The sequence below is a fragment of the Panthera leo genome, chromosome B1, assembly GCF_018350215.1.
Source record: "Panthera leo isolate Ple1 chromosome B1, P.leo_Ple1_pat1.1, whole genome shotgun sequence".
Lineage (NCBI taxonomy): Eukaryota > Metazoa > Chordata > Mammalia > Carnivora > Felidae > Panthera > Panthera leo.
Window position 1 is genome coordinate 1,497,968 of NC_056682.1, and position 27,714 is coordinate 1,525,681.

At 53.1% G+C, this 27,714-nt stretch overlaps 1 protein-coding gene across 7 annotated transcripts in view; it reads left to right on the forward strand.

Annotated features, from left to right (window-relative positions):
* The window catches only part of DLGAP2 (DLG associated protein 2), a 399,292-nt gene that overhangs the window by 280,073 nt on the left and 91,505 nt on the right, over positions 1 to 27,714 (forward strand). For all 7 annotated transcript variants that reach the window (XM_042934155.1, XM_042934156.1, XM_042934153.1 and 4 more), the window contains one exon: positions 9,730 to 9,941. In XM_042934155.1, coding sequence (XP_042790089.1) covers positions 9,730 to 9,941 — 212 coding nt within the window. The remainder of the gene's footprint in view (positions 1 to 9,729; positions 9,942 to 27,714) is intronic.

Sequence of the window (27,714 nt, forward strand, 5' to 3'; positions counted from 1 at the left end):
CACAGTGGGCTGGCCTCTGGGGCCCTCTCAATGCCACCCCCCCATCACTCCTTGGCCCCAAGTGCGGTGGGCTGGCCTCTGGGGCCCTCTCAATGCCATCCCCCGTCAGTCCTCAGCCCCAAGCGCGGTGGGCTGGCCTCTGAGCGCCCCCCACCCCGCCCCTGTCAGTCCTCAGCCCCAAGCGCAGTGGGCTGGCCTCTGAGCCCCTCCCAATGCTCCCCCTCACCCCCCTCCATCAGTCTTCGGCCCCAAGCGCGGTGGGCTGGCCTCTGAGGCCCTCCCAATGCCACCCCTGTCAGTCCTCAGCCCCAAGCGCGGTGGGCCACTCCTTTGGTGCCTCCAGGGCTGGAGGATGTGGCCCCAACGACAAAGTACATCAGCCCCTGGTCTGTTCCCTCCCTGGAAGGTGGCCTGCAGCCAGCAGGGCCCCCCGACCTCTCCCGACTGGAGTGTGTCTGAGCCTTAAAGCACCACTGGGCATGCCTGGAACACGTATCTGCTCCTCCGGGGCGGCCTCTGGGCCCTTGTCCGGGGCGGGCAAAGACACACACAAGTGAACGGGGCGAAGGGCGAGAGCCGCTCACGGTGGGATGCTTCTGTGACGTCCCTGAGTGTCTGCCTCCTCCTGACACCATCCCTGAGCACGCTTACAATTAAGAGGCGCCTGCTTCCTCTACAGATGCCTCCCAATCCCTCTTACCGGCTCCCGGTGCCCTTAGCAGAGCTCAGAACGGGGAGAGTTGTCTTGGGTAGGGACGGGACGGTGTTCCCCTCCCAGTCCCTTGTGCGCCTGGAGAGACCTGACCCCTAGAATGAGGGACGCTGGTGGACACTAGCTGAGTCACCGGGCAGTGGACTCACGGGGCAGGTGGACGACTGTGGGTCTTTCCAGGGTGCAGGTGGCTGCAAAGATGCCACCCTGGCACACTGTCTAAAAGCCAGCGGTTCTGTTTTGAAAGGAAATGCTAACAAGTCACTTTCACAGGCAGATCGACTCGGAGACACGAGTTGGTAGCGGGGCGAGATGTTGTTTGTAGAGCCGTGGGAGAGGCTTCAACTTTGCTTGTGGTTAGCAAGCCCCAGTCCTATATGACGTACGAGTCTTACCTGCCCGTCTAAAGGAACGTGACAAACAGACTCAGGGTTCGTGCCGGCCCCTGCTGGAAATGCAAAGTCTCCCGCTCTTCTCTCTGCGGCTTCCTGGACACTTCACCGTGAAGCTGTGTCTCCGGTGTGTGGGCCCCCGGGTGTCTGCCCCCGAAAACTGCCTCTTTCCGGGACACGTCTCCTGCCACACGTCCTCTGTGGTGCCTCACACCCTGGGCTCTTCCTGCCCTTGACCAAACATCCTTTCTCTGTCCGCCAGCTGCTGGTTTTAATTTGTTTTCATTATGGAAAATACGAAGCCCCTGTAAAGGCAGGAGTGTAATAGAGTGACCCCGGTATGCTCGCTACCTCCCTTCAGGAAGGTGGGTTCCCAGAGGGTCTTGTCCCGTCCACACCCCTCGCCCGCCCACGCGGATGGAAGGAAATGCCCGCATCCTAAGGACCCGTTCCTGCACTCACCTGTAAAGGATCCACACCAGAAGATACGGGCTCTGTCTTTAGAAGCATAACTGCAATACTGTCCTCAGACATCAGGAAATAACGATCGTGTGCTAGCTTCACACATGTGCTCAGGACTCAACTGTCCCCATTGCTCCCGATTTCTTTTTAACGGTTTGGATCTGGATCCAGATAAGGGGCTACGTGGAAACCGGTTCATCTGTCTCTTTAAAGCCCATTGTTTCCTTCTTCATTTTCTCTCTCTTTCCTTAAAGTGCATGTATGTATGTGTGTGTGTGTGTGCATGTGTGTGTGCATGTGTGTGCGTGCATGTTGTTGAGGAACCAGCTCTGGAGGAGCGGCGTCCCTCGATCTGGTTCTGTCTCTGCCAGCTTCACGGCGTCGGTGCAGGTGCCCATCTGTCCCCCCTTGGGCTCCTGTGGTCCCTCTGCTCATGTGCTCATGCAACCCACTCCTCAGCCGTCCTCCCCCTTCCCTCCCAGAGCTTCCCCAGTGCAGCCGGTGCCTCAGGGGTGAAGGTGAGCGGGGGCTGCCCTGGCCAAGTTCTAGACCCCTGGGATACGCGGTCCTGACACAGATGTGTGGCGGGTGGTGAGGAGGACCAGGACCTCAAGAAGTTGTGTCTCAGTGCACAGACCCACACCTGTGCTACAGCAGAGGTGAGCCCAGGGCGGGGACAGTGCCCTCTGGAGGACGCAGCTCAGCACTTCCTTCCTGCCCCGCCATCATCTGCTCCGTCACTGTGGGTCACTCTGGTGAATATGGCGGTGACCTCACAGGCGGTGCCCCTGTCTCCCCAGGCTGTCTGTCCTGGTGTCCCAGGACGTCACGGACCCACGTCCAGCCCTCACACAGGTCTCCCCCTGCCGACTGTACTACCTTTCCTGTGGACATGTGAATCTGCGGACCCTTGTGAACCCAGGTTTCTTTCCCAGCCACAGCCGGGGAAGAGGAGGAATGTGTCTGCAGACCCTACAAAATAAAACTTAGGAGACAAGAAGGGAGGAATAAGCGCTTATAAGTTCTGCTCACATTCGTTCCCCCGAAAACTAGGCAGATGTGGAGCTAAGAGAGGGAGCTGTGTTTTCCTCCACCTTCGGTCTGTATGGACGCCGAGTTCATGCCAGAGGAAGGCTCTTTGTGTTTCTAAGTCGGTCGAAGCAGACAATAGACAGGATTGAAAGAAAATGAGGATGCATTTTATGCTCTGAAACAGATGTTTTCATCTTTTCTACCTCTTCAGACAAAGCACCTAAGGTCAAACTTTTAATGAATGTCACGCTGACTGGGGGCTGACAGCAGCCCTGAGCTCAGGGAGTTCTCCATGCGCGAGGGGGGAGGTGCCTGCGGGAGGGCAGTCACGGCAGGCGCACCTGCCTTCCCCGGCAGGCATGTGGGCCTGGCCTGCCCGTGGCTCCGTGGCCCCTGACCCATGGCTGCAGCGTCCCCACTGCCCCTCCCCTCCCCTCCCAGGCTCCCCCTCCCGCCCCCTGTCTCCCCTCTTGGGTGTCTTCACCCGGCCTGTGGGTCCCTCCTGGTGAATCGGTGGCCTTGGAGATCTGGTGGCCACGGTGTCTGGCGTCTACACAGGAAGCACTTCATATTGACGTGTTGGGAAGCAATCAGAGAAAAGTAGCAGCAGAAAGAAGTACAGTCGTCTGCACACGGCTGGGGAGCACCTCAGACTCCCTTCCCCAGGCTCTGGGGGTCTGGCCTCCAAGCAAAAGTTCAGCGAGAAGATCAAGCATGCACACGAAAGTGCTTCTTAAAAATGCTACGTTTCCCATGGGGCGCCTGGGTGGCTCAGTCTGTTGAGCGTCTGACTTTGGCTCAGGTCATGATCTCGCGGTTCATGGATACGGGCTCTGTGCTGACAGCTCGGAGCCTGGAGCCTGCTTCAGATTCTGCGTCTCCCTCTCTCTCTGCCCCTTCCCTGCTCACACTGTCTCTTTCTGTCTCTTAAAAATAAATAAACATTAAAAAAAATTGTTTTTAATTTCCCAATTGAATTTGTTTCCGGGTCCTGTTACGTGGTCTAGAGAAACCACCCATCTTTTTCCAAAGAGAGCCTGTTTATTGTTTCTTCATCAAGCATCTGCAAAGAGTCTCAGTACCAGCCATCGGCTTCCAAGCGATCGGACGCGAAGGGTCTGTTGTAACTCAGGGCCGGGGGCCGTGCACGCTCCTTCAGGACTTGCTCGCCCCGGACCCCCTTCCCCAGCGGCTGCCGACCGTGTGTGCATCTCCTTCCTGCCTGACTCCCACACCCTGTGCCGGTCTGCCCCTCGGTCTGTGCTCATCTGCTCGGCTGTCTGTGACCTGGGTGCCCAACAGGCTGCAGGCTTGGGGTCGGCAGACCGCCCTCCCCCTGTGGCCGGGCCCTGATGCTGCACAGAGACCTTGCGCCTGGGCAAGAGGTGCACCTGTCCCGTGACGTCGCTGAGGACACTTGGAAACCATGAAAGGAAGCTGCCCGGTGTCCCCTGAGCAAGAGGAGGCTGATCCCAGCACTGGAGGGTGGGCGAGCCCCTGACCCCATGTTCTCACTGGACTCCTGCCTCCTCATGAAAGCGGCTATTCCCATAGGCTTCACGGAAGGCCCTTCGGTTCTAGTAGGAGCACAGCTGGTGTGGCCGGCGGGAGGAGCCCGCGCTCAGCTACTCTGCCCTCAGTGCGTGCAAACCACGGTGCCAGAGGCAGGTTCCAGTCTGGGAACCTGGCCAGGGACCTGCTCAAGACCTTAGGTCATGGTCACTCCAAGGCAGCAGTCTCATTGCCAAGGCCGGAATGAAATACCAGGCCGGGAGGCGTGTCCGAAGCCACTTTGGACACGAACGCACAGTCTTGAAAGGGCCAGAGAGGTCATGCCTTTCGGTTCTGGATCTACCTGCGGCCCCCCCATCAGTGGGCTCACTTAGAGTGGCTCCTGGGTGTTGTCCACACACGGGCAGCACGTGATCTGCCTGGGACCGTCCACAGGAGCTTCAGGGACTGTAGGGCCGCTGGGGTCACGTGACTGCCCCTACAATCGGTCCCCCCCCCAAGGCTGTCCCCAGCGACCCGTCACCACAGGAAATGGCTTGGCGTTGCAGCCACACAGAAATTTCGGTTGTTCGGGCCACTTTTGCAACTGCTGAGCTGCTGTGTCCCCGGTGACGTGCGCCCTGTGCTCGTATCTATTGCCCCCTCGTCCTGGTGGAAACGGCTGGTCCTTCTCCCAGCCCCTCCCCATCCCCTGCCTCTTACAGGGTTTCCATGTGCTTCCTGGCCCACTCCCCCAAGAGGTCACATCTCCTCACGCATGTGGCAGTTTCTAGGCAGCCTGTCACTCCTGTCCCGTGCAGTGTCCCCATGACCAGGCTGGCGAGTCTGGGAGCAACAGCATCCCCTAAGAAGGGTTCACCTGGAGGGCTTCTTCACGGGGCTGTGGGGGTGCTGCCTGCCGCATGACAGGAGACCCCACCCCGGGCAGGTCTGGGGAGAAGGAACCTGGAGGCGGGACCCCGAGGAGGCAGAGTCCTGAGGACCACAGAGCCCAAGCCGGAGAGAGCCAAGCAGCACCATTCCAGCCACCCTCGGGGCAGGAATAATGAGTAACAGGCCCACAGAACGGCCACCAGCACTGGGTCCCACGGCAGGACATCAGCCTTCGTACCTGGATTGTCCCGTCCCACAGTGACAGCTTTCAGGGAATGTCTGTTGAGATGAATTCTTCGTGGGAGGAAGTTGGGGTTTCAAGTGTTTGCCGGCCCTGAGGCTGATTTTGTGTTGGTCAGAGTTCGCGGTTAGATTCGACAGTAAAGCACGAGCCCCTTGAAGATCGTGGGTCGTTAGCCTACGCCGCGGCCTGAGCGAACATTCTGTTTCATCCAGGTTTACAGCTAGGAGTGACGTCACCCACATGACACGTGGCCACTGTGGCGTTTCCACGGAAGTCAAAGGAAGTCAAAGAGCAGTCATGCCTGAGTGGGAGGGCCCGGGGGTCTCAGGCTCCTTGGGTTCAGGCTCAGGCTCCTTGGGTTCAGAGGCGAGACTGTTCGTGTGGCGCCATCGGGCACCTCCGTGCGGTGAGGTCCCTCTCTGTTCTGCTTCCCTACCCGCGGGCACGGGCCTCCCCCGGCCCGGCCCGCGTGTTTCCCGGGAGAGGGCGTCCGGATGGGTGGCCTGCAGGCGGCAGCAGGGAATTCACTGAGTGAGCAAGGGGGTGCTGAGCCCAGCCCTCGGGGCAGCATGATTACAGGCGGGCCGGAGTCTGGCCAGTGGCCCAGGACTCCCGGCCGTGTCTGGCTTCTGTCCGTCGTCTGTCCTGGTCTCGGCAAAGGAAATGGAAACCGCGGTGGCCTGAAGAAAATGAACTCAGCAACTGAACGGTGGCGCACAGGGTAAATGAACATACAGGAGTGAGCCAATGAAAAGGCAGTCCCCAGCCACGCTAAGGAGACCTGGGTCCCGGGGCTAATCCGGGCTGCCTCGCCCCTGCCTTGCCTGGCAGGATGCACGTGGCCCAGCGCAGGCGGCACCCTGGCCTCCAGATTTTCTCCGCAGCTGACGGTGGGCCGATGCCAGGCTGGACAGCTGTCTCTCTTGTGGGGGTGGCCCGTGCACCTGGACGTTGAGCAGCATCCCTGGCCTCTGCCCACTAGCCGCCAGCAGTGCCGCCATTTTGGAGACAGAAACCTGTCTCCAGATGTTGCCAAATGTCCCAGAGGGACCTCCAGCTGAGAAGCATCCGTGTGACCAGATGGCACGAGGCAGAGGGACCTGGGATGCTCAGCTGCCCGCTCTCTCCCCTGGGCTGGTGACCAAGCCGGGGGTCCGCATGCACCACTCCCTGCGCCCTGTGTCCCCGCCCCCATCGTGATGACCTCCCCACCTTCTCTGCACTCTCCTTGCACTGATGACGCATCCGTGTAATCGTTCAAACAACTTTCCTGTCCGTAACGATGGCTCATGAACTCAGCAAAACAAGTGTCCCATTTATAACAAGTTTCATAATGTCCCCTCGACTGTTGTAAACTGAACTTACACACTGTGATCTACACACACTACTTGAGACACGCATGTCTTTAAGTCCCCAAACGCTAACGTGACAGAAATAAAGGGAGGATCACTTTCAACAGAAAGCGTGAATTCTAATGGCAAGCGCTGTTCAGACTGGAGTGCTGGGAAGCGTGTTCCTTCCTGGCTGCAGATTCACCGGAATTTAGGGCTACCGGCTAGACTGGTGGGGGCACTTATAAAGACACCGGATTCACCCACCTGGTGGGGTTTTTGGAAATGGTAAAAAATTCTTGGTGAAACATCAAACCAAAGCTCTCCCTTCCCTTGATTTACGTGGTTACTTGCAGTCCTGAAGAATTCATTGTTCATTAAAATTGCAAACACACGCGCACACACACGCACAAAACCCCTTTGATTTAGGTACCACACGGGGTTAAATTCAAGGCTTAAGTAACTAGATGGGAAGAGACATTCAAAGTCATATAGGACGTGAGCCCGGTCTCCATTGGGTGAGATTGCTTCGTGCTTCCCCAAAACTAGCATCTCTGGCCCTGGGATGTTGTGATGCTCTCCAAGTGTGTGACTGTCACAACTGTCCCATGTTTCCATGATGGCCCCTGGAGGCCACCCCCACGTAGAGCTGTAGTCCTGTCCAGTGGAAATCCGGGGTTCGGAAGCCCAACTGTCTTCTCTCAACGATATCCCCATTGGCTAAAGTACTTGGTACACATTTAAAACAAAAAACTTGTTGACTGAATGAAGAAGACATTTCCCTGCAGGACACACAGCGTTCGATGCTATTTTTCTTCCTTGATTTCAACACCTGAAAGGGAACATTGTTCAGAGCCCTGGGCCCTTTCACCCGTGTCTTACTGCTTAGAAGGAAAGGAGGATGTATTTTAATACGCGGAGCTGAAGTATCCTTGCAGCGAAAACAGGAGGCTCCTAAGGTCAACCACAGGAAAACACCTACTTAGAAATGATAAACCTTGCTCCTCGTCATATGCGGGTGGATGATGGTCACTAGACGCAGCAAACATTGTACTTCGGATTTGCAGAGGCTGGTGGCTGTTGTCAAGAGACAGCCATCTGTGCATTCACTCGCTGGAAACCACAGAGGTGTGTGATGTTTGTGGCTGGACATTTGGCCACTCTTGTGCACCTGGTGCAGGTGTTTGATGCTATAACATACCGGAAAGATTTTTGTATATATTTTTTGAGAGGGAGAGGGAGAACGTAAGCGGGGGAGAGGCAGAGAGAGGGAGACACAGAATCCGAAGTAGGCTCTAGGCTCTGAGCTGTCAGCAGTGACCCCGACATGGGGCTTGAACTCACAAACGGCAAGATCATGACCTGAGCTGAAGTTGGACACTTAACGACTGAGCCACCCAGGGGCCGTGAGGACCGATTTTTTTCTTAAATTAAAAATAAGTTTATTTTCTGTTGTAACTGCAGTATATGTTCCAAGTGGTGAATCTGGAAAACACCAGAACGAAGAGAACTGAGGACCCCATAATCACTCTCCCAGGGATGACCCCCACTCCACATTCTGCCAGCTGTGTCTCCATGCATAATGCAGGCGTGTCTATTTTTAAAGTATAAAAAAAATTGAGTGCAGACTGTACCTTAAAACCTGCTTTCTTTCTCCCCCGTGAACCTCTTTCCATGGCTGAATACATGTTCCTCTGCAGTTATTTTGGGGGCTGAAGTAGGCATTGTGTGATTGTGGTAAGTACCGAAGCTGCTTCCTATGGGATGCTTCCGTGTTTCCTCCTTTACCGTAGTGGCTAATTCACCAACCCCTGGCACCGAATCTGACAGTCTGCGGACACCTCCACAGGAGCCACTTGCTGGGCCAGAGAGCATGAACAGGCCGAGATCTTCGGCTGTCTTGGTCTGTGGACATGGTCTCATGCCCGTCTGCACCGTGTGGGGACCTGCACACAGGAGCTTAGTGACGCTCCCTGGAAAGGCTGTTGAGGCCACCCGGCCAACTGCTGTTCTGCAGCCACAGGGACTGGCCCGTGTGAGTCCCCCAGCCACAGAGCGCCGTGCGGTCAGAGCTGAGTGAGGACCTGACGACCTGGAAGTTTCTGCTGGAGCCGCCCCTCATCACAGCGTCTGGGTCTGCTCCTCTGCGTGCTCCTGCCGTGGTTCCGCAAGCTTCCCGTGTACCTGAGTGAGTTCGGGAACGTGCTGTTTTAGAAAAACAAACGTGCAGACGGGAGCCACGTATGCCATCGCCCCCGGGGCTGTCCAGATGCCCGCGCCTGCAGAGTTTACAGGGACCGTGGGGGAGCTGTGGTCCTGGCCGCTGTCCTGGGCTATCTGTGCCAGACGTCATGTGCCAGAGCGATGCCACGGTCAGGTGTTGGAAGGAACTGAATAAGGCGCTTTCCCCCGAACGCGCTGCTGTTCTGAGCTGGTGCGCGGGAGCCGGCAGGGTGCTGGACCAAGCGGGGTGAACGGTGAGGGGCACCTGACCCTGGCGGCACAGAGCAGATGCGCCCGTGGTGCTGGGCACTCAGTGCTGGGACTTCGCTGCTTGCGGAGGAGGTGCTGGGGTCCCAGGTGTGGCAGGCGGGTCCCAAGGTGCCCGCCTGCTCTCCCATCTCAGGGCCGGGCCCAGAGCCTGGAGCTGGCGGTGCATGTGGGGCCTGTCGGGTCTGCGAGTGAGCGCCAGGATCCCACACGCCGACGCCCCTCGACCTCCAGCCTCACCGGCTCCTATACCCGCACCCGGGGCGAACCCCAGGAACGTCGCCCTGTCCCGCCCTCTAGTCTTCCTTGTCCTCCATATCCCGGAGACCTCTGTGCCCCCCAGCCTGCTCAACACGATTTCGATTTCCTTTTGTGCCAAAAGGAAGTAAATCTGAAATGTAAGCAGTGTTGTTTTCTGGGTGCTGAGATTCCAAGTGGTTTCCTCTCCTCCGCCGTTCCTCATGTGCCCTCACTTTTTCCGTGTCTGTGTATCAGCCTTTTAATGGGGAAAGGCAACAATTGTCCATTAATGTCCTTAGGGCTCAGCTCCAGGAAGCACGTGTCTTCACGCGCCCCGCTCTCAGTGACAAGCGGCCATATGAGGCGTGTCTTCCAGAATTCACAGAGCATCTGTCCCCCGCGAAGAGCCCCTGACGCATGCGTGTGTCTGTTCTCCCCTAGGTGCCTCAGGACGAGTGGGGGGGGTGCCCCACGGGCGGCAAGGACGAGGAGATCCCCTGCCGGAGAATGAGGAGCGGGAGCTACATCAAAGCCATGGGCGACGAGGAGAGTGCGGAGTCCGACTCCAGCCCCAAGACGTCGCCCACGGCGGCCATGCGGCCAGAGCCCCTGCTCAAGCCCATCGGACCAAGGCCACTGGCAGATCTCCAAACGTAAGCCCTCCTCCCCCGCTTCCCTGTCCGGCCGTAGGCCCGTCGTGGCCGCCTTCACATTTCTGAGTTGCGAATATTAGATGGATGGCCACCGGTTTCAAGACCTTCAAAAAATGTTTTGTTTAGTTCTTTTAAAAGCCATACGTTTGGTCATTTACTTGGGTGATTTCTATGTCAGTTAATCATAAAGCCACTGACATAGCCAGTGTGATCCATCCTGTGTTCTCAGGCGATGGAGGGTTGGTTTTCCAGGAGCGTATTTGTGTGCACACATGTGTGTCTGTGTGTGAAAATCACGATAGGGGCTGTGCTGTCGGCTGAAACTTTGTAAGTGCGTTTGTAGGCAACCTTTCTGTTTGTGGGGGAGGGGACAGAACCTGTATGACTTTCACAAGTACAATAATAGCATATGCTTTATGATACTGTCCAAACATAGATGGCTGATAAATTTAACTGATTTTCAAAATATAAGCAGGGGAAACTATGTGGGAATGAGGTATTCATATGAACTGTGCAAAACATGGCCCTTACCACTCGCCTTGCTCTGTCTGTCCAGTCCCAGCAGCTAAGTTTGGATGCACATTTGACCCTTGGGCAACACGGGCTTCTGGATTCGCTGACCCCTTGGCAGTCGAAAGTCTGCGTACGACTTTTGACTCCCCCAAAAGCTTAACTACTAATAGCCTACTGTTGGCTGGAAGCTTCACCAATAACATAAGTAGTCCATTAACACATAATTTATATGATGTATGTACAATATACCGTGTTCCTATAATAAAATAAGCTAGAGGAAAATGTTATTAAGAAAATCCTAAGCGGGGCACCTGGGTGGCTCAGTAGGTTGAGCGTCCGACTTTAGCTCAGGTCATGATCTCACAGTTGGTGGGTTCGAGCCCCACATCGGGCTCTATGCTGACAGCTCGGAGCCTGGAGCCTGCTTCGGATTCTGTGTCTCCCTCTCTCTCTGCCTCACCCCCGCTTGCATTCTGTCTCTTTCTCAAAAATAAGTAAATGTTAAAAAAATTAACGAATTTAAAAAAAGAAAACCCTAAGCAAGAGAAAATACATTTACTGTGCTGCACTATATCTATTGGAAAAAATCCACGCAGAAGGGGACCCACGCAGTTCAGACCCGTGCTACTCAAGGCTCAGCTGTCTGGCTCCTCCCCCTGCAAGCTGTAGGTTTCCCACGTGAAGGTTCGGCACCCGGGGACCCGCTTCTTTGTGTCTTGCTGGTGTCGCAGAGTCGTTCACCATAACCCGTGAGCATGGGGACGAAGCCCCAGACTGAGGTGTGATCTCTGTGTCGTCCCTGCCCGTGCCTGGTGCACGCGGTGACCAGCAAAACAGCGTTGTGACTCCTCCCAGCCCCTGCAGCTCGTCACTAACGTTAGCGTGCAGGGTGCACAATCAAACTGTAAATTGCAGCCACATCTCACACTTCACCAGCGCAAACCACGTCTTTGCGACCTGGTTCGGTTTAAGTCAGTGACCGTGTTGGGAATGCCGGACGGGAAGTGGGGTGGAGGCAGACACCGCGGCCTGTCTCACTCCACGCGGGTCTCCGCTCTGCCTCACACAGAGAAGACTGTCGGGTTTGTCGGGGACAAGCTTGGGGCGAGCACTGATGTGCTGGAGGGACGCCGGGGAAGGGAGGCGTGCATAAGCAAAGACACAGTCGGGCAGCGCCATTACTGGAAAGCTGTCCTCGGGACTTAAGACGCCGTGGAGCCAGGCGCAAACCTGGCCGGCCACCGCAGCAGGGCAGGGAGCCGACCAGCTGTTTCCCTGGGCTGCTTCGGGTCACGTTTGACGATCGTGAAGCATCAGGACTCACACAGGCAACCGCTGTGCAGAGCAGGTCTGGGGGCTCAAGCTGGGGACAGTCACGCGCGGTCTGGGGCTCTGAACCACTGGCCACGTGGCCACTGGCGTGGGCTGGCATTTGGAAAGTTTGTGATTCATACCACGATTGCATACGTTTAAAGCAAACCACAGGAAAGAAAAAGAAAGGCAGGCTGTGTTTTAATGGTGGGCGGGGATCAGGTCGTGTTCAGAATTACGAACTTTATTTTCGTGTTAATGACTTTCCTCCCCTTTGCCGTGCAGGCCCCCAGGGACTAGCCCTCCCCCGACCTTCTGCGTGTCCACCCTGGATTTGTCCTCGGGACCTGAGACCACCTCATTCTCCCGCGGGTGGAGACCGCCCGGGGTCTGGTACTGGGTGCCCACCAGACAGCGTTAGGAGTTTACATTTGTAAAACCCACACCATGACCCAAAACAGTCAAAATTCCCTCCAAAACCCAAGAGCCACGAAGGGGCCGAGGCCGCCTGACGTCACAATCCAGGTGTGGACCGTCCACAGGTGGAAGTCAGGCTGGGCGTTCGCGCACGGCTGGTTCCTGAGTGCCTGAGCCACGTCCGCCCCGGTAGAAGTTGGGGGAATGAGTCATCAGTGGTGCCTAGCCGCTGACCCTCTTCCAGACTTAGCCCGACCTCCGCCCTCGGCCCCCACGGCGCCACCCACACTGCCACAGAGATAGCCTGGCGGTTGGGCTGCACTTCCCCACACTCCGTCCCCCCATCCAGGCTTCCAGCAAGCGCTGGGGCACCGAGCTGAGTTCCGTGCATAAGCGTGCGGATGATTCTCTCCCCTCATCTGGCACGGCCCTGGAGCAAACAAGACAAGGAGGGCAGTGTGGCGAGGTGACCCCAGGGTGCCGTGCCCGATAGGAGCCCTCTGTGGATTTGCCACGTCCGCGGAGGCCCCGTGAGTCCGTCGTCTGTAGAAGTTCTGTTACTGGGACGCACATCCATTAAGTGATTGCTCTTACTGCCTAGCAGCATCGTCGCCCATGTTGCATTTGTTTAGAATTTTACAGATTTTGGCGTGATTTCATTTCTTGCCATCTTAAGCGGCGTCACAAAAGCTCAACTATTTACTCAGAACCCCCGACTCAGACAAGTGAGGTGACGAATGTCACAGAAGCGCCCCCACAGGCTTAAAATGAAAGTAGTGGCTTTAACCCCACACCCAGAGTGAGAGCGTTTGCCTGTGGATGGCAGGATCGCGCTCCCAGAGACCAGCGGGTGTCACGGGAAAGTGGACAAAGGAACACGTGGACTCCTAAGAGCAGCGGTGGCCGGGGACCCCCAGATGAGCGGACCCGCGTCCTGGAGAACGTTAACCTGTCCCTCACCTCACCCCTGTGCCCTCTGCCTGTGGTTCCTGGGGACCTGCCCTGAGCACTGGGGACGCCCCCGGTCCCACGAGGATCGTTTGCGTCAACTTAATCTGATATGCGGTCCCTTCCCACAAATAGCGCGTCCCTATTCTGGTCTATTCTACACCCAGACTGTGAAGCAACATTGATAGTTCTTACGTTGGATTTAAGTTGTTTCTTTTTTCTTTTCTGGTTAGTTGAATTGAGAAGTCAAAGCTCTTATAATTTTGAACATCTCTGAGTCCTCTCTCAGGAGGCTAGCATTTTAAATTTATGGAGAAAGGACTTATTTCAAGAACTACTTTATACATAAAGATAAGCACAGGTGGATATGAGGTATAAGCATAAGAATCTTATCAGTGTATGTGGGTGTGTATCGTGTGTGTGCACACTTACACACGTATGCGTGTATGTGTGTGTGTGAATGTTTTATGGCTTTCAGATGGAGAAGACATATCCAAACGTTATTCCACAGTGAGAAACCACAAGAAAATGACAGATTTGAATTCATAGTATTAACAACTGACTCATAGTCAAAGTGAACAAACCTACCAACAAATTAAAAGTATCATCATGAAGGTAAAACAATAATTAAAGTTATTAATTTTAATTAATGTTTTACTATTAACTGGGGAAATGTTTTGCCATTTAAGTGTCACACTTGTGTTCTTAATACATGGAGACGCCTTACAAATTAATGAGAAAAAATAAACACCATGATGTAAATATGGGTAAAGCCAGGAAAAGATTATTCACATACCTTAGAAATCACTAAAACTTTCCAGAGGGTATTTTAGCATACCATTTGAAACTAGAAATCTAGGGGCGCCTGGGTGGCGCAGTCGGCTAAGCGTCCGACTTCAGCCAGGTCACGATCTCGCGGTCCGTGAGTTCGAGCCCCGCGTCAGGCTCTGGGCTGATGGCTCAGAGCCTGGAGCCTGTTTCCGATTCTGTGTCTCCCTCTCTCTCTGCCCCTCCCCCGTTCATGCTCTGTCTCTCTCTGTCCCAAAAATAAATAAACGTTGAAAAAAAAATTTTTTTTTAAAAAGAAACTAGAAATCTAAAGACACATTCTAAAGAAATTTCTGAAAAGCACACAAAGATGTACAAAAATACAGTGATGTTCACTCTTTCATCGTAGGTCGTTGTAAGAAACTATAAATCACCTAAACACCCATCAGTAGGGATTGGGTCCCACTTTGGAGAACTTGTCCCCTGACTCACCCACTCCTGTAAGGAGTGATGTGTGCTGTTAGGGCATAAAAGTTTAACCCACAGTCCACTGCTATCGGACTGACTAATAGATATACCAACACTAGAATGCCGTTTATAGAATATACTAGAACATTATGCAGCCGTAAACATGAGTCAGACTTGCACGTACTGATGTGGCAAGATACAGGTTGTATAAATTTTAGAAAGCAAAGTGTAGCACGTTATAAAACACGCACTTCCTGTATAATAAAGATGGAGAAATAAGAATGAAATTCCTATAGGTTTATATTACATAAGGAAACAATGAAAGAATGCATAAGAAACTAATGAAAACAGTTTATGTCTAAGGAAGGAGGGAAGGAAGTAGACGCCATGGGGGCAGGAGAACAGCCTGGTGTCCATCTTTCCTGCTTGGCGTTAATGCCATCACTCATGCAAGTGTGCGCTCTACTCAACAGTGTATGAGATGCATCTTAAATAAAAGGAGAAGGTGAACTGAACTGTCTCATCCGTATGGCAGGACACTACGTAGCCAGCCAGTCTGTAGAGCGAGGTGTCTCTACAAATTCGCATAGAAGGATGTCCATTTAATCCTTCATTGGGAAAAGCAGCGTGGGGAGGTAGCAGGTGAACGGAGTCCCAGTCCTGCCTCGGATGTGGGCACGAGGGAGAGTCCATCCGTGCCACCCTGACATCGAGAGGAAAGCCGGGAGCCCTGCAAGACCACCATCCGCAGAGCTGGGGAGGTTCAGACCCCTCCAGCAGGGACTGGATTGGCAAGCTGTGTCTCGTGAGGCGGTGTCAGCCTGAGTGTCAGCAGCTGCTCACAGCTGCTAGTGTGGATCCGTGGGAACCCCCGGCCCACGGGGAGTGCACAGCCCCCTGCTCTTCTCAGCAGCCCTCCGCTGCTGGGAACAGGGCTGGAAATGGGAGAGCCCCTCACCCCACCCGCTGGAGCAGCTGTGCGGTTCCCCACCTTCAGGGAACATGTAGAACCCTGGGGTCCCTGGCTGCACCGCAGCTTCCTGTGGCACAAGGCCGTAAGCTGCCAGAGGGGGTGTGGGTAAACACGCAGGGGAAAGATAGTGGAAAAACCCTCCACCCACAGTCCTGGCTCACATCCTCATCCAAGAGCAGAATAGCTGTCCTTCCACCGGGAGGGCCAGGAAAGGCTCCCCAAACAAGACCGGGGCAGGGTGCAGCTGCTGCAGGGGTGGCGGGGGCCCTGGAGAGCACTCCCCCTCCCTGCATTAGACGCGCAGGGCTCCTAGTGGCCGCCTGTTCCACACAGGGAACATCCCCCTGCCATCATCACAGGATAGCAAACAGTGGGAGGGAGGACAGCTGGACAGAAGCCCTGTCAGTGGCCCGGGCACGTGGCGGTGGGGACATCCAGCCCTCACCCTGAGACAAAGGCAGTGGTGGCCGGATCTCACCTGGCAGAACACGAGGTATGTCCGCTCCCAAACATGAACCCGACTTACCTCTGTTTCTGCCATTGTGCACACGGTGGCCAGCATCCCCCAGAATTTAGACATAGTACAACAAAACCCACTCTCAAGACGCAGAGCCACCCAGAGAATTTAGAGACCGTGAAGCTATCAGAACCTCAAAATGCTTGGTTAACATAACAAAAGACCCAGGGGAAGAGCGTGAGGGATGAAAAGTGCTAGGAAGAGGCAGACAAATACTGCAAATAAAAATCGTGTCAGAAAGAAGGCGTCTTGCCGATGAACTCGTCAGTGGACATAACGTAACTGAGTAACCAATCCGGGAGTTTGAAGATAGGTCCCCAGAATTTACCGAACAGAAGCTCAGAGGGGAAAAGAGCGGGTGAAAAAGCAGAAGAGAACATTCCGGAGCCTGTGGGAAAATACCTGACACTCTCGCACACGCAGGATCGGAACCCCGGGAGCAACCGAGGAAGGCGAGCACGTCCCAAGAGTGCCCACAAATAGTGACACAAATCCCAGATTGGAGAATCTCAGAAAATCTCGACAAAGAGAAATACAAGAAACCAAACTCCACACATATATACAGACATCGTACTCAAACTAGCAGAAACCAAGGAGACAGAGAGTAGCTTGAGGAAAGCTGCAGAAAAATAAAAGCCGCTGCATACAGAGGAAAAAAACTTGGGGCAGACTTTTCACCATAAGTTACTGGAGCCGGGAAACAAGGAAGTGACATCTTTAAAGCACAGGGGAAAAAATCAAAACAAAACAAAAAAACAAAAAAACCGCCAGCCAGAATTCTAGACTGAGAAACGTCTTTCATGGGGCACCCAGCTGGTTCAGTCAGCCAAGCGTCTGACTCTTGATTTCGGCTCGGGTCACGATCTCACGGTTTCGGGAGTTCAAGCCTCACATTGGGCTCTGTCCTGATGGTGCAGAGCCTGCTTGGGATTCTCTCTCTCCCTCTCTCTCTCTCTCTGCCCCTCCCTACTCATGCTCTCTCTTTCTCTCTCAAAATAAGAAGAAAAAGAAAAGAAAAATGGCTTTCATGAGTGGAAGAGAAATAAGGGCTATGTTATAAAAACCAAAGCTGGAAAATCGTTGCCAACAGACAAGTAGCACAAGAAATATTGAGGGAAGGTCGTTGAGCGGGCGTATGAAGTCATGTGACAGTGGCAGACACTTGCAACCCTTCAGAGAAGGGAAGAGCTCCGTGTCTCCGTCGTGACCCCACGATCTGCCAAAACGCACAGAGCCGCACACAAAACGGAGGCACCCGCAGATCCGGCGACTGAACCAGAAGTGGGAGAACCAACACTGAGTCTGCGCAAGCAGTTCCTCGGGGGTGACAGACGGACTTTCTTCTGGGGCGGGAAGAGGACGAGTGGACGTCAGCCTCACTGCCTTTTTCTGAGCTGTTCGTGTCCGGGCAACTCGAGATGTGAGATGAGCCCAGCCCCTGCTCACTCCCCCTTGGCTGATGGTGGGGTGAGGAGACCTGGGGGAGGGGCGGAAGAGAACCTGCCCGCCGGGTGGCCTGCCTCGGAAGATGGGCTCGGGTGTCCTTTGCGGCTCATCAGCCTGGGAAAAGCCACCTTTTCCCAAACATACAGTAACCTGGTCATGTGGGTCAGCTGGCTGATTGCTGTGTGAGTCTCCCAGAATCCACTGGCCCGTGACAAACGGTGATACCACTGGGCTACCGGGGAGGGGTCGGGTCCCCTTCTGAGACACAGTGGAGCCCTCCCGAGAAACCTTCGAAAGAAGTCACGAGGGGCGCCTGGGCGGGTGGCTCAGTCGGTGAAGCGTCCGACTTCGGCTCGGGTCATGATCTCGTGGTTCGTGGGTTCGAGCCCCACGTCGGGCTCTGTGCTGACGGCTCAGAGCCTGGAGCCTGTTTCAGATTCTGTGTCTCTCTCTCTCTCTCTGACCCTCCCCCGTCCATGCTCTGTCTCTCTCTGTCTCAAAAATAAATAAAACGTTAAAAAAAATTGAAAAGAAAAAAAAAGAAGTCACGGGGTGTTCGGAATATTCAGAACCCATCTAGAGAGAGTGACTGGGGGGGTCTCTCAAAGCGCTTCCCTCATTCCCACCAGCACCGTGAGTGTTGGCGTTTTCTGTTTCCTGATCCTGGGACCCCGTTTTGGATTTGGGCTCAAAATCTCCTTCAGACCGCTCAGCTCCTGGCACGTCTCAAACAGCAGCCCGGAAGCCCGCTTCCCATTCCCCATGCCGTCCTCCCCCTCCGCTTTCTAGCTCGGATGCTGCGTGCCCCCGGTTAATGTAGCCGAGTCCCATGGCAGATGCTTCATGGTCCGGCCCCGGGACGGCCTGTGAGGCCTCACTTCCCACTGGGCCCGAACTCCCAGGTCTACATTCCGGCCCTCCGGAACCACTCAGAGTTCCCGAATGCACCACGGGCCCCAGCAGTCCTGGGCTCTTGCTCATGCTTCAGTGCCCAGCTCAGGATCACCTCCTCTGGGGAGTCTCCCCGGGTTAGGTGCCCCTGCAGGGTGCTCCCTTGGTGCCCCGTGCTTACCACTACCACACGCTTGCTTGCTGCCCCCGTCACTCGTGTGCTCGTGAGGGCAAGAGAAGCGTTAGGTCTCATTGCCTTGCTCCGTGCACAGAGTGAGTGAGCTAAGCCAACGCCTCAGGAGCCACTTGTGAGGAATCCTCGCTCATCAGCTTAATTACAGAGCGGCTCTCAGGACACCGTCAAAGGAATCGTTTGTCCAGATTCTAAAAAGGAAGATCCTCAGTTGGCAAGATGTGTGTAAAGCTGATTCGCACCCACCCAGATCCTTACACTCTTCCATTAGTCCAGGAAGGGGCCAGATGCTAGCCTCCTGGAGAATATCGCACGCCTTTCAGCTGCGCTTCTTCCGTCAACAGGACACCATGCGCTCCCGCGGAGAAAGCACCCTCTGTCGCGGTTTCCACTGCCACCTATGGGCTGGTGGCTCCGTTTCTTTCCTTCAGCTGGAGGAACCCGGGAGCTCTGCGTCTCTGGGGCACTGCTCTCCTGAGTCCCGCCTCCTGGCTCCCAGGCAGCCTACAGCCTCTCTCGCCAGGGGGTCCCCACCCAGGAGGGGAGTGACCCCACTGTCCCCGGGGGGGGGGGGGGGGGGGGGGGGGGGGGGGGGGGGAAGGTGGGCGCGCTCAGCTTCGCTGCTCGTTTCTAGTTCTCCATTTCACGTGCAGAAGAACAAGGACCCGGCCTCACACATCCTCACCTATTTTATGTTTGTCTAGTACGTTCCCAGCTTTACCTGATTTCATCTCTTAGGTTTTCAGCACACACACTGAGTCTGGTCTCATTCTGATTCTCTTCCTGTTGTTTTGATGTTTTTAAAGTCAAATCTAGAACTAAGTAAAAGGAAAGGCAAGTGAAAAGTTCCTCCTTAAAATTTCATGTTTTCTTTATTCCGTCTACTCCTCCTGTATTTCTAATGTTTGACTCCGAGAGCTGGTTTGCAGCCTACACCAACTAGTACTGTTCCTACGACCCCGCCTCCTTTTGCTCATGGAAACTCATGAGGACCATCAGCCCAGTGGGCTGCAGCACAGGGCTTGTCCAGCCCTTTTATGGGGAACCACACATTTAAATCCATAATCTACAGAACACAGAATTCTGCTTAACCAAATTTTGCTTATGCCACTGTAGATGCAGACAAGGAAGGCAGGTCTGGGTGGTCCTCTGCAGTGAGAAACCCTCCTAGTGGCCTGTGTCTCGAGAAGCCGGGGACACTGAAGCTTCACGACCCAGACGAAGTGGTGTCTATGTGGTCTGGGGGCCAGCCTCAGAATACACCATCAATCCGTTAATTAAATTACTAAATTGATTTTTTGAATTGCAAAATTATTTGTACTCCTTGTAACAAGCTACCCCAAGACAGAATTATATGAAGTAGAACATCATTCTCTCTCTCACATTCCCGTGCCTTGGGGAGTAGCCATTTCTGACAATCACACCCTGTCCGGACATTCTTGTGTGCACATAAATGTATATATGCACATATAATGTATACATATAATGTATAATGTGTATATATATATATGGGGAACTGCCTCTGGGTTTTCATTCCTGCATGTAGTGTGCAGAGAAAAGGTAACTGTGAGTGAGGGTGTCACCTGCTTGCTGCTGGGATGGTACCACGGGGGGATCCCCTGGGACCTGTGTGCCTCTGAACCTGCATCCTCACAGTATGGCTACGGAGAATCTGACTAGAATGGCAGTAACTCCAAATTAGCTTTTACATTTACTGGTGCTCTTAGTCTATGAATAGTTTAAATATCTACGTCTGTACAGTCCTGAGGGGTAGTCATTGTGCTGACACTGCCCTATTGCGTTTCTCTAAAACCACATCAGGGCACTGTCTCAGAAACACCTGAAATACCAATCCAAAAACCAGAATACTGAGAGATACTTATAAGCTCATTCTCTATGGGCAACACTACCCTGATACCAAAGCCAGACAAAGAAACTAAAAACAAAACAAAAAAACTACAGGCCGAAATCTCTGATGAATATTAATGTAAAATCGTCAACAAAATGCTAACAAAGAGACTTCGACAGCACATTAAAAGATCAGACTTCTGAAGAATACCTTGAGAATCTCCCAATTTAGACCATCGCCTTATGTCAAATACTGGCACCTTTGTGGAAGTCCATTGACAATCCATGCATCTCTAGAAACATCAGGAAATAAGGGTCTTAAGATATTCTTATGGATTAGCTTATTGGGAAAATAATTTAGGCTGCAATGTCAATATTAGGGGTCATCTTGAGAACAGAAGGTGGGCATCTGGGATGCAGCTGGAGAATGTTGTAAGGGCCGGGTCGTCCAATCAGCTCTTGCTTTGGTTTATCAATTAATTTTCTGTAGCTTTCCTGTTTTCTGATTCATTAATTTATGCTTTTGTTGATTTTTTTTCCTTTTTGTCTCCTTAGATCCATTTCATTATTTCTCTCCTTTTTCAGCTGAATGCCTATTTAGTAATAAATGTTTAATAAGACTACGAATATTCCTAACAGTGTGTCTTTTGCTGCATCTCATATACCTTGATATGTGACACTTTCATTTTCACTACTTTATAGATATTCTGCAGCTTTGTTCTGATCCCCACTTTGATCAGGACCGAGTGAATTAACTGAAAGAAAGATACACTTACTAGATAAAGAGAGCCACTATTAAGTCTTTTTCTTCCTTTTAATTACTTTTTCAAACTTTTATAATTTAGGATGTTCTTTAATTTTAGTCACTTTTCCTTCTTAGCCCTTTTGGCAGGAAACTAGATTTAGAGATAGAGATAAAATGTTATCGTTTTTCCTTTTTCCGCCATCTTTCCCATTTCTGATTATATGAGCTCTCAACTTTCCAAAAAGTCAAGTCATTCCCACTAACTCTCAAAGCTGCAAAATGTACTTATGCACTCTCCGGTCTACTCATGAGCTATTTTCGTGCACTTTTCTGCTGTTCGTCTAGCTTTCGTGTGTGCCTTCCTGCTCAGGAACTCAAGCATTCTCTCAGTTCGTCTCTCGGCTTGTGACAGAGCTCTGACAGCATAATGGACAGAGAATTGTTCCCCTTCGATCAGCGAAGGGTGTTGAAAGCATTGTTCTCTGAACGCGAGTAACTCTCTTCACTTTTGTAGACTTCAAAATGTCTAGCAGCACAGAAGCATCCGTCGTGCTCCTGTGACAAGTCAGAGAGCATTTCTGTTAATAACTCAGAATCGATCAGCTGCTGAAGGGCTGTTTCCAGAGAACGTGCTGAATAAGGAGAAAAGAGCAGAGGCAAATCTGTAAGGTGTGGGGGAAACATTAAACAACATGAAACCCAATACTAAACTTGAGGCCGCAGGAAGTCTCACTCTGTATAACTGCCCCAATGTGGTAAAGAGAATTTCTTCTTTGGAATTCATTGCCTTCTTTGGTGCATGATACATAACATATGAATTCGTTCATTTATTCATACAATAAATTGGTATGTGCTGAAGACTGAGTATATAAATATGATAATTATCTAGTAAATGAATAAATAGATGTATCACCAGGACATTAATGAGGCACCTGAAACTAAATAATTAATAATTACAGATGTAATTTTCACAGAGCTAAGAAAGTGAGATTTTGAGGAACTAAATTGCTTTTGAAATAACTTTACATTAGAATAAAAATGTTTGAAGCTGAGAAATTTGGCAATGTATATCAAAAACATTTATATCAATTCTACTTAATGGAACCCTAAAGAAATAGTCAAATTCCAATAAAATGTTTAATCAAAACAAAAGGAAATCCTAGAAGAAATTCCAATTGTTTGCTATTATTTGTAGTGAAGAATTAATTAGAAACAGTAAATATCCATTAACGTGCAAAATGATACTTATTTGTCACCAATTATAAATGTTTACAAAGAATTGTTCATTGTATAACAAAATGGTTATGGTATTATGTTTATAAAATTTCTGAGACTCCAACATTGGAAAAGTCATAGCAAAATCTGCAAAGATTATGTGGTGTGCAAAAGTCCAAGATGACCCTCTTCTGTGTATCGTCCTTTCCCTGTGAGTGTGGGTGGCCAGTGCGTACCGTGACATAGCCCTCTCTCGGCCACGTGACTTTATGTGGCAAACGGACCTGATCCCCGAGGCTGGACCTCATAGCAGTTTTCTCTGGCTGGTGGCAGGAAGGGAAGCCAGAGATCTGATACAGGAGAAAGATTGGACGGGCCATTCATGGCTCAGAGGGGTCCGCCTGGAAAGAACCCGAGGCGGCCTCTCGGAGAGGACAGTCTTTGGCCAACAGCCAGAAAAGAGAGTGGACCCCCTTCCTGCAACCACAAGGAGCAGCCTTCTGCCAACAACCTGAGTAAGCGTGGACCTGGGTTCTTTCCAGAGCGTCCGGATGAGAGCTCAGGGTGTCTGGCTCCTTGATGCCAGACTGTGATACCGTGAGCGGAGAACCCGTCACGTGTGCCAGACTCGACCTACAATTGTAACGTGAGCTAACACGTGAGGGTTGCCTGAAGCCACTAAGTTTGTGAGAATGTGTTATGCAAGTTATTAGCCAGGATCGCCCAGAGAAACAGAACCCACAGGGCGTGTGCGTGTGCATGTGTAGTGAGAGAGACCGATTTTATGGAATTAGCTCACGTGAATTTGGAGGTGAGCAAGTCTGAATTCTGCAGAGCAAACTGGCAGGCTGGAGGTCGAGGGAAGAGCTGATACTTCAGCCCAACTGAGAAGACAGTGCAGAGGCAGAATCTCTCTTCCTTGAGGAGGTCAGTCTTTTCTCCTAAGACCTTCAGCTGATTGGCTGAGGCCCACCCCCATTATGGAGAGCAATCTGCTTTACTCAAAGTCTACTGACTTAAATGTTAATCACATCTAAAAAATGCCTTCACTTCACCATGTAGACTAGTATTTCTTTTTATTTATTTATTTTTTTAACGTTTATTTATTTTTTTGAGAAAGAGAGAGACAGAGCATGAACAGGGGAGAGTCACAGAGAGAGAGGGAGACGCAGAATCCGAAACAGGCTCCAGGCTCTGAGCTGTCGGCACAGAGCCCGACACGGGGCTTGAACTCACAGACCGTGAGATCATGACCTGAGCCACCCAGGTGCCCCGACTACTATTTCACCAAATATCCGGGCACCACAGCCTAGCCAAGTAACCATCACAGGCAAGCAATAGAAATCTAATACAGAAAGCCACCAAAATATTAGTAATGATCATCCCTGGGTGGTGGTTTTGTGGCTGAATTTTATTTTCATTTAAATACTTTTTAAATGATTTGCAAAAGTATATGTTAGTGTTGACATAAGAAAAGGTCCTGAAAACTATTTCATTGTGTTTAAGGCCGTCATAATCTCTCAGTGTTGTTTTTCCCATAATAATACTGCATTTAAAAGCAAATTATACTTGTGTTGTAAAGTTACCATAGTAATAAATCTATGCTCAACAGCTTTATTAGACATTCAGCTATGAGTGGAAATGTAACTGTGCGTGTGTTGAAGCCACAGAAATGAGATCATTCCCAGCGGTATTCCCACACGTTGCGTGTCTGCGGTTTTAAGAGGCTTGTGGAACAAGAATGCCTGTGATGCGCTGGCCGTTGGGAGTGGTTGGGGTTTGTCGGTGTCGCCGGGGCCCCTCTGTCTCTGATGGAGGGACACCAGCGAGCTTCACTTCAAGCATTTCTAAACCGAGGCTCTCGAAAATCCCCGCTGATTCCAGCCTCGTTGTTTACATGTGGGATGCAGCGTCCGTTTTACTTCTCTAGGGGCTACCTGCAACGGACTGCGTGTCTGTGTGCCCCACGTCCATAGGTTGAATCCTAACCCCAAGGTGATGGTGTCAGGAGGTGGGACCTCGAGGAAGTGACGAGGTCGCGAGGATCGAGCCCTCTGGAATGGATTAGCGTCCTTCTCAAGGAACGCTGCCGAGGCCCCTCGCCCCTTCCACGTGGGGGCACGGCAAGACGGTCACCTATGAGCCGGTCCCTCACCAGACGCCAGACCTGCACGTTCAGACTTGGACTTGACCTCAGACTTCTCATTCTCCAAACGGTCAGAAGCCAGTGTGAGTTGTCGAGTTGTTGATAAGCCCCCGGCCTGTGGGGGTGGGGTTGGAGCCGCCCTAACGGAGACACTGCCTTCACACAGCACCACACCCTGAGCGGCTTAACGCAGGAGAGCTTCATCCTCTCAAGGGTCCCAAGGCTGGAAGGCCCAACTCAAGGTGTGGGCGGGGCCGGGCCCCCCCAGAGCATCTAGGGTTTGCGTCTCCCGCGTCTGCTCCCGGTGGCCCAGATGCTCCTTGGCTCGGGGCCACATCACTCCAGCCGCCGCCTCCCTCTTGCGTGGTCTCTCCTCTTCGTAAAGGACACCGTTCATACTGGAGGGGGGTCCGCCCCACGATCCCGTCCTCGCTGACTACATCCAGGACGACCCTATTTTCAAATGTGGTCGCGTGCCCTGTGGGACGGGGGGTATGGACTTCAGTCCATCTCTGGGGGAGACGCGGTCGCACTCGTGACAGAGGCCACCCTCACGTAGCCAAGATGAGGAAATATGCGTAAAATAGCACTGACCGGATTGGAGACTGCCACACGCTGTTTCTGAAAGTTATTTCCGTCCCCCGTTACTTTTCCATGCTGGCGTCTTTGGCCAAACACGGAGTGGTTTTTCTCTCCCCGGATGAGCTCTGCAATTGTGCCTTCCAGCACCGAGGTCCGAACCGCTCAGCTGGGTCTCCTCTCTCTCCCTCAGTGATTTGTGTGTAAATCAACTTCCGCAGGCCTTGGCTGTGACTCGTTTCGAACACACTAACTGTGCCTAAAACAAGGAGAAATTCGCATTGCACACAGAAGTGAGTTTGATATTTAACTGACTTTATCATCCTTGAAGAGACCAGCTGCCCAAATTCTCCTCTGCCCCTTGGCTCCGCTGAGATCCCACCCATGTAATGAGCGTCCTGCTGATGGACCCTGGTCCGTCTCCGTCCCGCCTCAGTGACTCGCTCTGCCCTGCACGTCCCTGAGCCCCCCCTCCACTCGCACCACTCGGGGCTCCAGGACCTGTCCCTTTCCACCACTCCTCAAGCAAAAGGGACATGACTCTAGTCTTGGGGGGGCGTCAAAGGGTCCTCAAAACACTGGGCTGTAATCGTGGGACGTTTCATAGCTTCTGGCCCCGCTGTGCGTGGGACCCACCCTGCCCCCTATTCCCAGCAGCGGGCAGGCTGAGGCCACCTGAGCGTGGTCCCTAAACACACCGGTATTGGACACCAACGGTCTTGCTTCTTTTGAAATTTCCACATTCTCCGGTTTGGGGCTCTTTTCTTCCCCTCACCCTGGGCAGGCTAGGAGCCTGCAGGGACAGGGCAGAGAGCATGGGGGCCTCCCTGCACATGCTGCCCTCCCCTTGGCTCTTCCAACACCGGCCCCCTGGCCCTGGGGTGGAAGGAAGGAGGAAGGGGGAGAGGTCCCTTACCTGCCCCATCAAGATGGAAGGACCCCATCTGCTGGTTGTCACTTCCCTTACAGCTGGCCTGCTGGCTGGTGCACCTGTCGCTTCCTTGGAGGATCCCGAGCCCGTCTGCCCCTTCCTTCCTCGTCCAGCATGGGAGACACGACCGGCTTTCCCCCCTTCCCGCCCAGCACCGCCTCCCACAGCGTCCTCAGATCCTGCCCCACGGGGGGACAGTAAGGATAAAATGGCTCAGAGCCAGACACCCTGAGTGCCCGCGTGACCTGCGCGTGATCACCGTACCAAAGCGGGGGGTGCAGACCGGTGCTCCAGCCGCCGCCCCTCTCTGGCCCCGCATCATGCCCCCGAAGCGTCCTGGCTCCTCAGGAAGAGGAGGGATGCTCCCCAGTCCCCAGCAGAGGGGGGACCATTTATCTGACTGTGTTGTGATTCTGGAGTTCGTGCTTTTCGCCTCTACATAAATAATTCTGATGCAGGCTAGAAGGTTGCGACATGGGCCAAACATAGCCAAAAAAGGACACGGTCAAAAGCGACAGGCTCTCGTGGTGACCCCCACCCCCCACCCCCACCAGCTAGCCGGGTGGTGGGAGGAGGGGAGGCAGTGTTTGAATAGGCCGGGAAGTCCAGCACGTCTCCTCTTGGACAGTTCTCCAGCTTTCTCCCACCGGACACCTGGTTTTACTGTGAGCACTGCAAATATTTACAAAGCAAACGCTGTGTTCGCTTGGGACCCTTCTTCTGAGCCCCAGCTCTTGCCCGCGCCCAGATGTGGCGGGCGCCCAGCTCCGGTGGCTGCAGGGTCAGGGGCACGCTGGCAGCTGCTTCCGGGCCAGACCTCTCTGCTGCTTCCCGCTGCCCTGCGTTCAGTAACCTCCACCCGGATCACGAAGACCCTGAATAATCTTCACGTGCTGCTCCCCACCACCTTCTCGAATCTTCGTGCGTCAGTGACGGCCTGAAATGCACTTGCTTCCCTGGAACACACCGCGTCCTCCCATCTCCCCCCGTCTGTCTGCTCAAGGAAGTCCTCGCTGCTCTAAGATTTTGCTCGCACTGCTGCGCCTCATACAGACCTGCCCCCGGGTCTCAGAGTCCCGTCCGGGTGTCCTCCATAGGAGCTGTGGAAAGCCGGCTTTTCCACCACAGATGCCCCCGGGGCCCCATTCCATCGTGGGCTGACTTCGAAGGACTGGAAAGTTCCCACAGTAGGGGTTGTCCACAGGCCATCTTCCTGCACATTTAATGCTGGTATTTTTATTAAGTTTATTTATTTGTTTTGAGAGAGAGAGAGAGACCACGCGCGTGTGCACACATGGGGGAGGGGCAGAGAGAGGGGGAGAGAGAGAATCCCAAGCAGGCTTCCCAGTGTCAGTGCAGAGCCCGACACGGGGCTTGAACCCACCAGCCTGAGCCGAGATCAAGAGTCAGACGCTCCGTCGACGGAGCCCCCAGGTGCCCCGGGGTTCTCACTTTCATTTGTGCCCTTGTCTGCTTCCTGATTAAATTACAACCCCCTCCCCAAGCGGGAGGGCGTTGTGCTCTCATTGCTTTGTGCTGTCCCCCGTAACCGCCCGCCACAGAACCTGTCATACCTTACACGGCACAGTTACACGCTTGTAACTGTTACGCAGTTACTCTCATTTCGGACGGACTCACATCTAGCAGTTAAGTAGCATATGCCTCTTTATAGAGTGGTAGGTAATCAGGTATTCAGCCTATAAAACCAACAGTCAACAAGTAAGATGGAGGGGGAAAGCACGGAAACACAGTTTCTCTGCTGAGGCACTGTGTAATCTCAGGGGTACCCGGTGAATCCCGAGGCAGGTGGCTGTTGCCGAAAGGACGGGACGCGATCCGCCACAGGGAGCATCGCGGGGAACCG